Genomic DNA, 12,540 nt, shown 5'->3' with positions numbered 1-12,540 from the left:
ATGGAGTTTGTTTTGTAGTTGCTGATGAACCAAAAGTATTGCTTTATCATAAAGAAGTTCAGTGGGTAGAAAAAATGCTTGTATCTAAATTTAAAAACTAAAACGTTTGCACAGAGTAGTGTACATACATTTTAAACAGACAAAAGTCCTGTTGCCTGCTTAATGTATAATTTGATAAACATCAGATTTCTAACTGTAAAGTGAACCTGTATGTTTCTTATGGCAATAACAATTAGTTGTATAATGGGAAATAAGGCAAACACAGTCCAGGTCATGTTTGGATCACCCATGCCATGTTGTTGGGTTAACAGCACCAATTTACACACAGAAAAATGCAATTGTGACAATATTGTGGAGCAAATCAGAGCTTTCGCTCCCACTTACGTGAAGGACCAAAGTGCTGCGTGTCACTCGGTCCACTGGCTTGTATAGTAAAGCTGTGAATGAAAAAAGATCACACTGAATTTTTTATACAACTGAATTAATATTGTATGCAATATGTAAATATTCCAATTTCTGATATGTTTTATTAGACCCAGTCTGAGATAACTGACCCTCTAGAGAGTTCTTGGCTGTCTCCTTACAGTCCTTCGGGCTCCTCACCTTCAGGTTCTGTTTGGATGCAAAAAAAAAACACATTCAGAAAAACGTATTTAAAATCACATTAAAGCAAGTTCAGGAGCACACGCCATCAAAACATGAAGGGGTTATAAGGTTTGCTGTGGCTGTGAGGTCATCCACTTCCAAATTAATTATGCCATCCTCAGCAGCTTTTTCTCCCCCACCATCTTGCTCAGAGTCATGCATCATTACTTAGACCATTAACAACCCTCAATGATGAATTCCCCATCCTGCATGTAGATACCCGCCTTAGCACTGACTGGTAGCCCTCATAAAACACAGACAAAGACTGATGGTGGATGAAAAACTGCAACATGCTTGAATAAAAGAGGAAAAAAACAGTAGAAGAGTTTCATGGCCAAATTGCTAAACATGTTTTATTTAGTGAGTTTATTAATTTTGATGTGTACCTTTGCTCTTTTTGATGTACTTACAACAGTTTAACTATGTTGCCCACATTTGGTCTTCAAAAAAAAAAAAAAGCTGAATCTGAGCCCACTACTGTGCTGCACAATCAGAAAAATGTATGTGGGAAGCTGTAATGCAATTCGAGTGCTCACAGTTCCTGTCCGTGTTAGATTGCCTGAATATAACGCCGCTGGGAATGTAGATTAGTTTAGACCTGGGTCAGCGTTGTTATATCTCCAAAACTAGATTCCAGGCGCGAGTATAAATGTCTAGTTTGTCCAAGATAAAAATATAACGTTCTGAGCCCATGAAGCAGTTGGAAACCTGCGTTCAGGCAGAAGATAAACGTTCAGATTAATTACGATGTCTTGGCTCTGTGTAGGTGAGCTCATACGTTGCCGGTTAGATTTAAGGATGAAACTGAGTAGAGGCCTCGAGTGACAACTATAGACTGTACCATCCACCGCCCTCTGCTTGTATCATGTAGATTATGTAAACACAACAATGAACCACGCACGGGCAAAATAAATTTACCCCCAGCGCATTTGTATAGAAATATTCAGCAGAACATTCAAATCTGAATGCAGAGAAATGATAAAAGCTGTGTGGGTGAATAATGGGAGTTTGTTTAGAGTGCGAAGTGCATCAGGGACAAAACATTCCTCCTAAACTGTTTCTCTTTTTACTAATAAAACATGATGTAACACTGCTGCAAATTAGTTATCCTCTTTGTCGTTCAGGCTCTGGGAGAAAGTTGTTCTCCATTAAAGTGTCCCACTGCAGCAGAGGAACCAAGGTGGAGATGTGTTTTATTAATGATGAGGTACAGAGCCACACACAGCCAGATCTGTTATAACAATATAACCCAGAAAAAAACAGTGTGGCATGTGCAATCCATGTACAAGATAATTTGTTGGAATAAATGCTCTTACCTCAGAGATTTCTGAAAACTGTGTGTTGGCCTGGCAGCACTTCTCCGCCGTCTCCACTGCCAGCTCGTAGTTGTCCACAAACGCCCGATAAACTCCAAGCTGGCTGGCCTGAAGGAGAGTAACGAGAAACGGGAGGCTTGTGAAGTTCGGCATTTAATCAACAGACGAGACATCAAAATGTCTGCTCAGACCTGCGCTGGGCAATTTGCTAAAAAATTACGACTTGAACGCGGCTCCTGGTCGCTGCTTTACAAAGCAGCGGCTTTATTATAGTAGATGTAAAAGTAACTTGTCTCTTCGAAAACTTTCTTTACTTTTAACTGTCTCTCTAAATTCAGGTCTTCATAGTGTATGCTGAGATGTGGGTCAGTTTGATGGCCGATTCACTGAAGTTACATAAGGTTGTAATTTGCAAATGCTGTTACAAACATGTTAGTTTGCATCAGTCTTGACAAAGGTTTGACCAAAATAAACTGCACACGAGGGAGATACAACAATAACTCAGCATGGCACCTGTGCTTTAAAGAAACAGATTAATAACAGTAGCATGTGACTTTATCATGCATCATTTCCAACACAGATTTTTAATACACTGATATTAAACTTTTCCAATGCTCACTGACTTCTCTGCAAGGAAAAAAAAAGTTACCTGGAATACTCACAGTAACTCATTTAAAACAGAGGGGAAACTGTTAAATGTGACTTTCAGCTAGAAGTTCTGGCGTATAAAGACAAACCATGTCCGAAACCCACCCCTGCACATCTTCTGAGATTTGATAAAATCACAAATATAATACTAGATATCCGCCAATCTGTAAAACAAACAATATAAAGTTCAGGCTTCAAAATACAAGACTGCATCATCTTTAACAGAAGCAGTTTGACTGTATCTGAGCGACACCACAAGCAGACAATCGAACTGAAACAACCAGCAAAGAGAAGAGACGGATCAGCGCGTAACCATGGTGGTCCTCATAGCTGGTTGTCACGGCAACCAACGGGACCTGCTCTGCACTGGGGTAAGTAATTAATGATTAGTGTAACAGAGGCTATGAAAGCACGTTTAGGAAGCTGGATGGCGGAATAAAACTCCAGCAAACGCTGCCTGCCAGCACTGCGATCCATCTCAGCGGAGAACAAAAGGACAATCAATTCCCAGGAACAAAAGCTGATGGAGGAGAGAGAGTACAGTGGAGATGGGCTTTGTGTTCATTGCCGAGAGCCGCACGTACACACTAACACGCCTACAACTCTTACGTATCGAATGCTGCACCGGAGTACCTCTCACCTGAGTGCTCTGAACACAAAATATCACCTTAAAAGCTCTTTTCTCCTGCCGTGTTGATATATTTCAGCCATTCTAGCCTCGCATGAGCTTAAATGGGGCAGATGTCCTTTTAGGAGTCTGGACTGAATTAGTTTAATAGTTCTGGTCATTGTATCAGTTATGATCACACTGCATTCATTTGTGAGCGCAGAATGAGTAATCAGATGATTAGACAAGCTGAAAACAAAGAACACAGTTTAGTCCATACTTCAACAACTTTATCTGAGGCGAAGACAAAAGTGAGTCATTCCAATTCCTTACCAACAGAAATACTGTGCACATATCATTAATAAGACCGAAAGTCAAATTTGAGTCAGGAAGCTGATAAACAATAATGATTCTAAAAAATATCTAAGAAATATTTGCCATTGTTAGCAGACCCCACGGTGGAGCAGTGGTTAGCCCTCTCACCTCATAGAAAGGAGTTTGAGTCCAGGTTAAACTCGGGGGTCTTTCTACCTGGTTCTCCCATTTTAGAAATGAACTAGTCACTCTAAATTTCCTGAGGTGTGAATGTGTGTGTGCGCATGTGCGTGTGTGTGTGTGTGTGATATTTTCCATCTCTCTGCGTTCGCTCTGTTATAAACGGGTAACTTGTCCTGCGTGGGAACCTGTTGGATTCAAACCAGCGTCCTTTGACTATAGTAGCAGGTTAGATCTCCACCACCACCATCATCTGTTCCCCATTTGGTTCAGAAGGTGAACCAAAACATATAATCAATAAGAGTTGTGAAACTTAACAGCTTATTTGACTATGTTAGAGTTATTCTGTTTGATTACAGATCAGTCAATAACAGCAAATGGCTAAAAATGAACAGCAGGCCTGAAGGCTCAAAACTGAACAGCACCACCCACAAAGTAAGTCAAATTTCACATCATAGACTTTAAAGTGGTGATAACGATGTTGCCATTACTGGTATAAATTTCAGAAAAAAATAAACCACAAACAAAACGGAACAATCATGTGAAATGAGGTCAAACTTGCCTTAAAATTAAAGCTCCCTGGTTTGAGCTGTGTATATCATTATTTCTCAAATCATTAATTTTGTGCCTGATGCAAAGCATGATAACTTCGTTTTCAACGTCAGATTTCTAACTTTAATCTGTAAGTGAGCGCATTCATCCTCCCAAATCCTGATTCCGCGGATCCTCGACTTGTGTCACCATGCACGTTCCAAACTGACCCCGTGATCTCCGTCACAGGTTGCGGGCGAATTGATTCGAGCAGGAATGCATCGCCACAAGTTGTCTAAACATTGTCGGCACTTAAGCTTGTTATCCCTGGCAGCTCCGATGTGTTGCCGTGCGACACGTCTCTCTTTGTGTTCACAGCTCTGCTTGTCATGTGCCTGAACATTTCCAGCCAACACGAGACTGAAATTAGAATTAGTGTTAAGAAACACGTGCTCTTCCTGTTTGGCGCTTGCTGAGGTTGCCGATGACTTGCCGTTGCAAAGCTGCGTCAAAAGCACATTTTGCACTTTCATATTGGACGCTAGAAAGAAGCAACGAGGAGGAAGGTGAGGAGAAAAAGAGTAGTTTTCTCAGTCCTACAATCCTGTGTCCTGCCTTGGGCCACACAATCTGCACCGCAGCGGAGACCATTCAGAGCGTGACAGTTTGACTGCGGCGAGAACAGAGAGCCCGAATGTCTGCCAGCCACACACAACGCCACCAAGGCTTACCCAGCGTGCGGACGCAGCTACAGTATCATGGCAGAAAATGGCTTTGGGTGATGAAAGAACTGCTTGGGTGTTTGGATTTCTCAGTTCAGGATTTGTCCTGTGTGAGAGTATGTGTGTAATCCACAGTGGAAAACAACATTAGCAAAACAGCCTCATGACAGACCATGGCCATTATATGGGAAGGCTGGATTTAGCTTTGGTTTGCAAGGCGTCTTCACACGCTCCGACTTTTCCTCACAAAGAGAAAACGCAGTGTTTAGTCTACGGTGATGTAATGACGCGAACAGACGTGATTAAAAAGCTCTCATTTAATTTACTGCTAAATGACAGAGTGTGGAGTCATGCTACAAGCTCCGAGTGGTCATATAGAGATGCTTTGAGCGCAGCGCCAAGAGAGGCGAACTAACAAGCTCACAAGGACAGCACTGATGTGTTACAGATAACAGTTTACCATGTTTACTTTTTCATATCGGACATATATTTCCATCCCATCGGTGCTGACGGCATTTGGCATGCACACTACTCCTAACCGTAACTTTTAGACCATTAACGTTATCTAGAAAATTGTCAGAAAATGAAGAAGTAGAGCCTTGTATCTATATATAGGTTATCGTGGTGGCCTCCAGGAATCCCACAGTACATCCATCCAATCAGAAATAAGATGTGTAACATATTTGTAACATCATGCAGACATAAGTCTGTTTATATGCTGCTGACTGAACAGTCGTGGCCACTAAAAGGCCAAGAATTCTGATTTTCAGGCACTGAACTCTTTAAAATTTGCATTCAAAGACCAGCTGTGTAGCAGTATGATTCGATCCCCCATCACACCCTGTCCATATGCCAAAGCGTCCATGTACCCAACAGTGCACGGCACATGTTACTGTTGGACTGTAATTGTGTGAGTGATTATTGACTGATTTTAAAGTCACTTTTTACAGCTAGCGGAGGCACTTGAAGGATACAACCCATGATTTGAGCTTATCCGTGTTAAAATCTGAAAAAGAAAAAAAGACTTGATGCGTGACTCGAAGCCACGCAATCCACAATGTGTCTTCTGATCTGCTTCATCCACTCATCCACAGCAATCACCAATAGATGCAATGTAAGGAAAAGGTGACTTGTTTTAATCTGATGCTGACATCTAACAAATGACGGTATAATGATCATGATAGTTTGTACTAAATTACTCAGCCTATAGTTTGAGCCTCAGCCCTGGGTAAACAGGATAATGTCTTATCAGGCTTTCTTAAAGATGAACATGTGAAAAACATTTTATCAGTTTGCCTATTTTCATCCTGTAAAGCCTTTCCTCTGCTCGTGTGTGAAGTCAGTGTTTTGTCGGAGCAGAAGAAAGAATGTGATTTTTGCCCTATTTACAGCCTTCAAACACTTCTCTCTGACACTCATGCTCATAACCCGTCAGTGACACTTTGCCTCTTCCTCTTTTCTCTCTTGTCTCTCGCCTTCCTTGTTCTGATGTCTCATGATTCCTAAGCCCGTCTCTCTGCACAGATTTCAGACTCATGGTGAGACAGCTCTATCACGAGCTGCAGCAGCCCAAATCTCACTTGCCTAGTCGACTCCTATCTTCTCTCGGCTCTCCCTCCTCACCCCCCTCAAGTCCTCGTCTATATCACCTCCTCTTACTCCCATCTAATCTCTCCCTCCCTCCGCCTCCTCCCCACGGAACGGCTGTCATGTAGCATTTTCTCTCTTTTTTTTGTTTTGCTTTCTGTAGGCTCAACGTCTTCTCGCCCTGACTTTTATTAACTACTGTCTGGTGAGCGGGAGGAAAGAAAGAGGGTGAGAATATGTTTGTACACCCCAGTGCCCAGTGAACAATATAAATCTGTGTATGTGGCAAAGAAAGCTGCTGTGGCTCTTTGATAGTAGAAAAGTGGAGAAAAAAAAAACCCTGTCGCTGCATGGATGACGTGATGTTCAGCCAGACAAAAGAAAATACCTGCTGGACATCTAAACACATTTTTCTTGAACTAAAGGCGTGCTTGTTCAGATTTCATCCATCTCTATACAATGCAGACCAGCATAACGGTCATCACACAACTGGTGTACGATTGCTTTTTAATACAATGTCCCACTACCAGACAAAGTATCCAGCGCTGCATTCATTAGCTGCCTTGCCTGCAACACAATGACGTCAATGTTTTTCAGAGCTGCTTGTAGAGCAAAAGACAAACAGTTTGGCAATTATTAACATTTGATGGAGAAAAAGGGATTTTACATGTGACTCTTTGACAGGAAATGATGCAAATTAAATCCCAATTTCTTAGCTGAGCCCCAAGGGGACCCTCCTGAGATTAGTTAATAAGTGTGTGTGTGTGTGTGTGTGTGTGTGTGTGTGTGTGTGTGTGTGTGTGTGTGTGTGTGTGTGTGCATGAGAGAGGGGGAGAGAGAGGGCGGGGGGGGGGGGGGGGGGGGGTCCTATTTATAGCAGCTTCTTCAAGACACAAAGCACACAGAGCTGTGATGGCCTCAGCTGCCTCAAGCAGAAAGGCGGCATTGTGAAACATGCCTGTACCTCCCTCTGAGAGAGTGTGTGTGTGTGTGTGTGTGTGTGTGTGTGTGTGTGTGTGTGTGTGTGTGTGTGTGTGTGTGTGTGTGTGTGTGTGTGTGTGTGTGTGTGTGTGTGTGTGTGTGTGTGTGTGTGTGTGTGTGTGTGTGTGTTTCGGCATAAGTGAGTTTGAGGGGGAGAGAGAGACAGAGCGAGAGCGAGAGCGAGAGAGAGAAAGAGAGCTCAAGTTAGGTAGACACCAGTGGGAGAGGAGCATTTTTTGGGGGGGGGGGGGGGTTGGGAGAGTTAACAAATGATTCTTTGTGGGTTAATTGACCCATTGTGGAAATGATTAAATAGATCCAGTGTACATTTGGCCCTGACAGCTTTGGCATAAACGACCGATGGACTGAAAGAAAGAGCGAGCGGCTGTTTCTGTGGAACCGAGAATGGGAAGATTTAGATTCAATTTGTTGTCATTCAAAATTATTTTAAAAAGAGCCCCTACCCCCCCATATAAATTTGATCTAATTTTCCAACTGGTTCATCAAATTCAGCTCCTGAAAGCTTCAGACTGAACAAACAAGATTATAATGAATAATGTGTCTTCAGAGCAGCGGCTTTGCTTTGAGTTCATGGGTCGGAAACGATGCCGTATAACCTCAAGTGTCCTTACTAATATTGTCAAGTTTTTTAGGCTCCCTGTCTTGTCACTTTGATTAGGAGAGATGTCAGGCAGCTGCAAGGGGGGAAGTTTATGCGTTCATAAAATAGACAAACACATACACAGCACCTTAAGTCCTTTCACTCATATCCTTCTTTAGCTGTGAACTGTGAAGGTGCTCCAAACGGTGAATAAAGCAGAGCCTCACTAGTTTCTGGAAGAGGTCTCCAACTCTCTGGTGGTGGCTCCACTGCTGGACGCGAGGCAAGAGTCCGTCGTAGAAGTCCTTGTGGATCTCGTAGAGCTCAGGCACTTTGAAGAAGATGGTTTCTATCTGAGCCACAGTGAGCACGGGCTGTGACGTCGTTGCAGCAGCCTTCAGAGGCTTCATGGGCTGAGGGGACAAGCACAGGACACCACAGGTGTAACCATGACTACGAGACCACTGATGACATCGACAAAATGCTGTACAGACTTCAATCAGAGACAAGATTCACCAGCAGGGCACAAATTTGTAACACAAGGATTTCTTTACCATGAAAAATGCACAGTGATATTGAAGAACCACAACATTATGACGACCTTATATTATATTTAAAAAGCAGCAAAGGCAGCATAAATAAGGAGATGAGCTATGGACACAGGGACATTATGGAGCACACACAACCAAAAAATGCTCAATAATCAACTTTGATCCTCTTAATACTGACTGTTTTATCAACACCTACTGGTATAAGTAAAGCAAGAATACAGGCCAACAATGGGCTGCTGACGTGAATGTTTTAATGTCTTGTGAGTTTAATACCTGCTACACAATTGCAACTTGAATCTTATAAACCAGGGAACATCAGTAAGTTTAACTTCACTTCCACTGGATCAGATGTCAAGGCTGCTACTTTAAAATGTAAGAATAAGTGTTAATCTGCAAATTATCTACGTATGCTGCTGGAGTTTGAAGGAAATAATTGATGAAGCTAAATGAACAGATTTTCTCGTAGCATTTGTGTGCATGTAAAAATAGTTTGGTATGACAATAGATGGAGAACATAGCATTTTAGGACCAGGAGTGCCTTACAGGCTGACAAGTGTGGTAAAACACAATTTTCATTCTTCTTCACTCAATACAATGCATAGATCATCTGCTATTGTGTGTGTGTGTGTGTGTGTGTGTGTGTGTGTGTGTGTGTGTGTGTGTGTGTGTGTGTGTGTGTGTGTGTGTGTGTGTGTGTGTGTGTGTGTGTGTGTGTGTGTGTGTGTGTGTGTGTGTGTGTGTGCTCTCACCAGCAGCAGAGCCTCCAGGTGACTGAGGTACATTTCCTCAGTGGCCAAGATCCCAGAAAGGACCCACTTCCTCATCTCCAATCCCTTTTCCAGGTCACATTCAGTCTGTAACAAACACAAGGACAAAGACAAATAAGATCTTTGAACAATGACCAGTTAGCAAATTCATGTTCTTCATCTTCTGCTTTCACATTCAATACGTCCTATTAAAAAAACAAAAAAACACCTCTGATATGACTTGCATCTGTTTTAAATTAAAGGGTTCCTGGATTTTAGCTGAGCATAAATATCTTCTTGACGTACAGTTTGTGAACACAGAAGCATCTTGGAAATCCAACCAGCAACAGATACACCTCCCAGCACACATCCCTGGTTGCCTCCACATTCCCCCTCAGCACAGTCAAAGCTCACCGAGGAGAGCAGAAGTGAAAGAAAACAGAGAGACGCAGATTCCTCGGGCTGTGTTGTTTACCCACTAAGTCTGAAATAACTCAAACAGGCAGAGTCTCCCATGGCAGGGAGGGGAAAAAAAAAGAAGTTGGGGGGGGGGGGGGGGGGGGGGGGTAAATATGTGGTTGCATGAGCAAATGTGTAAGTGTGAAGTGTATATGTGCACGTACACATCTAGTCCTTCTGGCAATGAGGAGACAGCAGAGAGGAAGAACAGAGGATGATAGAGGAAGAAGGGCAGGAGAGATGAGAGCATAAGGAGCATTACACAAATATGGAGCAATTACAAGTGGTGAATGTGGGAAGAAAAACAAAGAAAACAAATGGCATGATGAAAACAAAAGATAGAAAGAGGGTCTGTATCACCAGGAGCTGTCATATCATGCGTGTGGTAATTTTCCTGACAGTCCACACACTGACATGTATGTCTGCACATCGATCATATGGATTTGAGGTGTGAAAGGACCCGAGGAAAGGTCAAGACCGAGCACGAGAGGCACACGACGCTCACTAGTGAAACCACGTTCAGGTCCTGCTGCTGTGCTGCTGTCATCCATCGCATCTGATGAACCAAACTAATTCAGGAGGAGTCAGGGTGAAAGTTCGCTTACAGATGTGGACACACATGAAATGTTGTTATATTGTGAATTTATACTTCATGTTTCTTTTGTCCATCTCCAAATATTGCTGACCCGTTCACCCTTTTATTTTTTTAGTTGTGTATCGTTATAAGTTTTGAACCATGTTCACGACTACACCTGAGCCTCGGCGAAATTCAAATGATGAACATAACGCCCGAGAGCTGCATCGACATACATACATGAGGTGTGAGTACATGACCGTCTGTGGGCGTGCATACATTTATTTAAATGAAGGGGTAAATGAGTCTGAAAACTGTTACCATGGCCACTGCATGAGCAGATGTTGCAGTACAGATCTCTGGGGACCGCTGCAGCCTAGAGGATTACGAAACGCACCGGGATTATTAAGGACTTCATTACACCGGAGTCCATTACCGGCACGGTTTCTGCCGGGATGAATAGGCATTGGTTTTTGTCCACAGTGCTATTGATCCGCGAGCTAGATGAAAAATAAGCACATGCTTGATACCAGAACATTAAAGTGGATCTCAGCAACTTGACTAAATGGGCAACAAGTACAACTTTTAATTTTGTGCTATGAGTTTCGGGGGGGCGCTGAGGGGGATTTTGTGCAGCCAATACCTGCATGTGGTGACATGACCTAGAATAGAATATCATCAAATTGAATTTAATAGCATAACACTTTATTGATTGTGCTTGAGTTTGTCACTGGCCATTGTCAAGTCGTAATTCCAGTTATGATTTTAAAAACATTGACTTTACATAAAAATGTCATTTTGAAGAAGTATCTTCTTTAGTTTGATGCTTACAGCGATAACTTAAATCGCCTTGCCACTATTGGGGAATCTATGGCCCAGTTGTTTACCCCACCCCTGGCCCGGCTGTGACTTGCTATGTTCGTAAATGTTATCACAGCTCGGGCTACAAGCCAATTTTATATTAACTCTACTCTCGCTTTTACAAGCTAAAGTATAAAAATGTAAAGTAAATACCACTACGATCTCATATCAGGACTCCCTCCAAAGCAGGTGGACACGGGTTCATGTCTCATTTGCGTAAAACAATCCCTACAAACAATCTTTAGAATTAAATGTCTCAAAGAAATAAGTGATGTCATTTTGATTTATGAATGATCTTAAACCCAATCTAATGCACACAACTCAGTGTTCAATACCTTAAAATGCGGAAAGCACAGACCAGAAACTGAGGCCGTGGAATATTCGTGAATAATGAAAAATGAATGAAATCTGCTGAGCGACAAGTATTGACATGAGGCATGTGACTCTGCCCTCACAGAATAGGCCTGCCTGTAGGATAACACGAGAAGCATGAGGGTCCATTTGAAACATCCAAGACAAATCACAAGAAGGGAACTTTAACATCCAGTTGCTTTTTATTGAACTGGCAGAGGGAAGACGGCATGCGTAAAGTGTTTATTCATCGTTTCAGACCCCAGACGGCTCCCAGAGGAAGCTCCTACATTTGCAGACATATCATCTTTTATTCATCACTATTGCAACTAATGAGCCCGTCTCTGGGTTCAGACTAAAGGGGTGTCTGCCTACATTTTAGATAATCAAAAAAAGTAAAAAATAAAACACACTCTGCCTTGCTCGGGGTATATTTAGCTTCTCTTTTGACTGTGTATTCATGTCCAACAATGGCAACAAAAAGCTAGTATTTCACAGCTGAAGCCACACTTAACAGTTTCCAGCTTAGCAAGAGCTCAACTCAACATGATTCATGAATTCTGATTTGTTTATGGATGAATCATGTTTGCGGGAGATACATGAGATTCAGAACAGAAAGTGTTTGACGAGCACACAGATGAAGCTCTGGGCAATATTAACTTTATTCTCCGTCTCTCTTTGGCCTTATCATGGAGGAGATTGTCAGGTTATAGGGACACCCTGAAGGGCATGCTTTATTCTATACTTTATTAACCTTTTTCAATTTTCATGTTCTGATCTATTTAGCATCCTTCACTCTCTGAAATGCATCATGTGATTTGCTTCCTATCTCCACATCCACTTTCATTGCTCTCAGAATGATCCT

At 42.3% G+C, this 12,540-nt stretch overlaps 1 protein-coding gene across 1 annotated transcript in view; it reads right to left on the bottom strand.

The window, feature by feature from the left end:
- The window catches only part of bcr (BCR activator of RhoGEF and GTPase), a gene marked incomplete at its 5' end in the record, with an annotated part of 91,178 nt that overhangs the window by 22,201 nt on the left and 56,437 nt on the right, over positions 1 to 12,540 (bottom strand). Inside the window, 5 exons of the mRNA XM_080476677.1 lie at positions 385 to 437; positions 555 to 612; positions 1,962 to 2,069; positions 8,361 to 8,546; positions 9,434 to 9,538. Coding sequence (XP_080332803.1) covers positions 385 to 437; positions 555 to 612; positions 1,962 to 2,069; positions 8,361 to 8,546; positions 9,434 to 9,538 — 510 coding nt within the window. The remainder of the gene's footprint in view (positions 1 to 384; positions 438 to 554; positions 613 to 1,961; positions 2,070 to 8,360; positions 8,547 to 9,433; positions 9,539 to 12,540) is intronic.

The sequence above is a fragment of the Lipophrys pholis genome (genome assembly GCF_963383615.2).
Source record: "Lipophrys pholis genome assembly, chromosome: 12".
NCBI lineage: Eukaryota > Metazoa > Chordata > Actinopteri > Blenniiformes > Blenniidae > Lipophrys > Lipophrys pholis.
The sequence above is the reverse complement of the archived record's forward strand: the minus strand, read 5'-3'. Positions and strand labels throughout refer to the sequence as shown.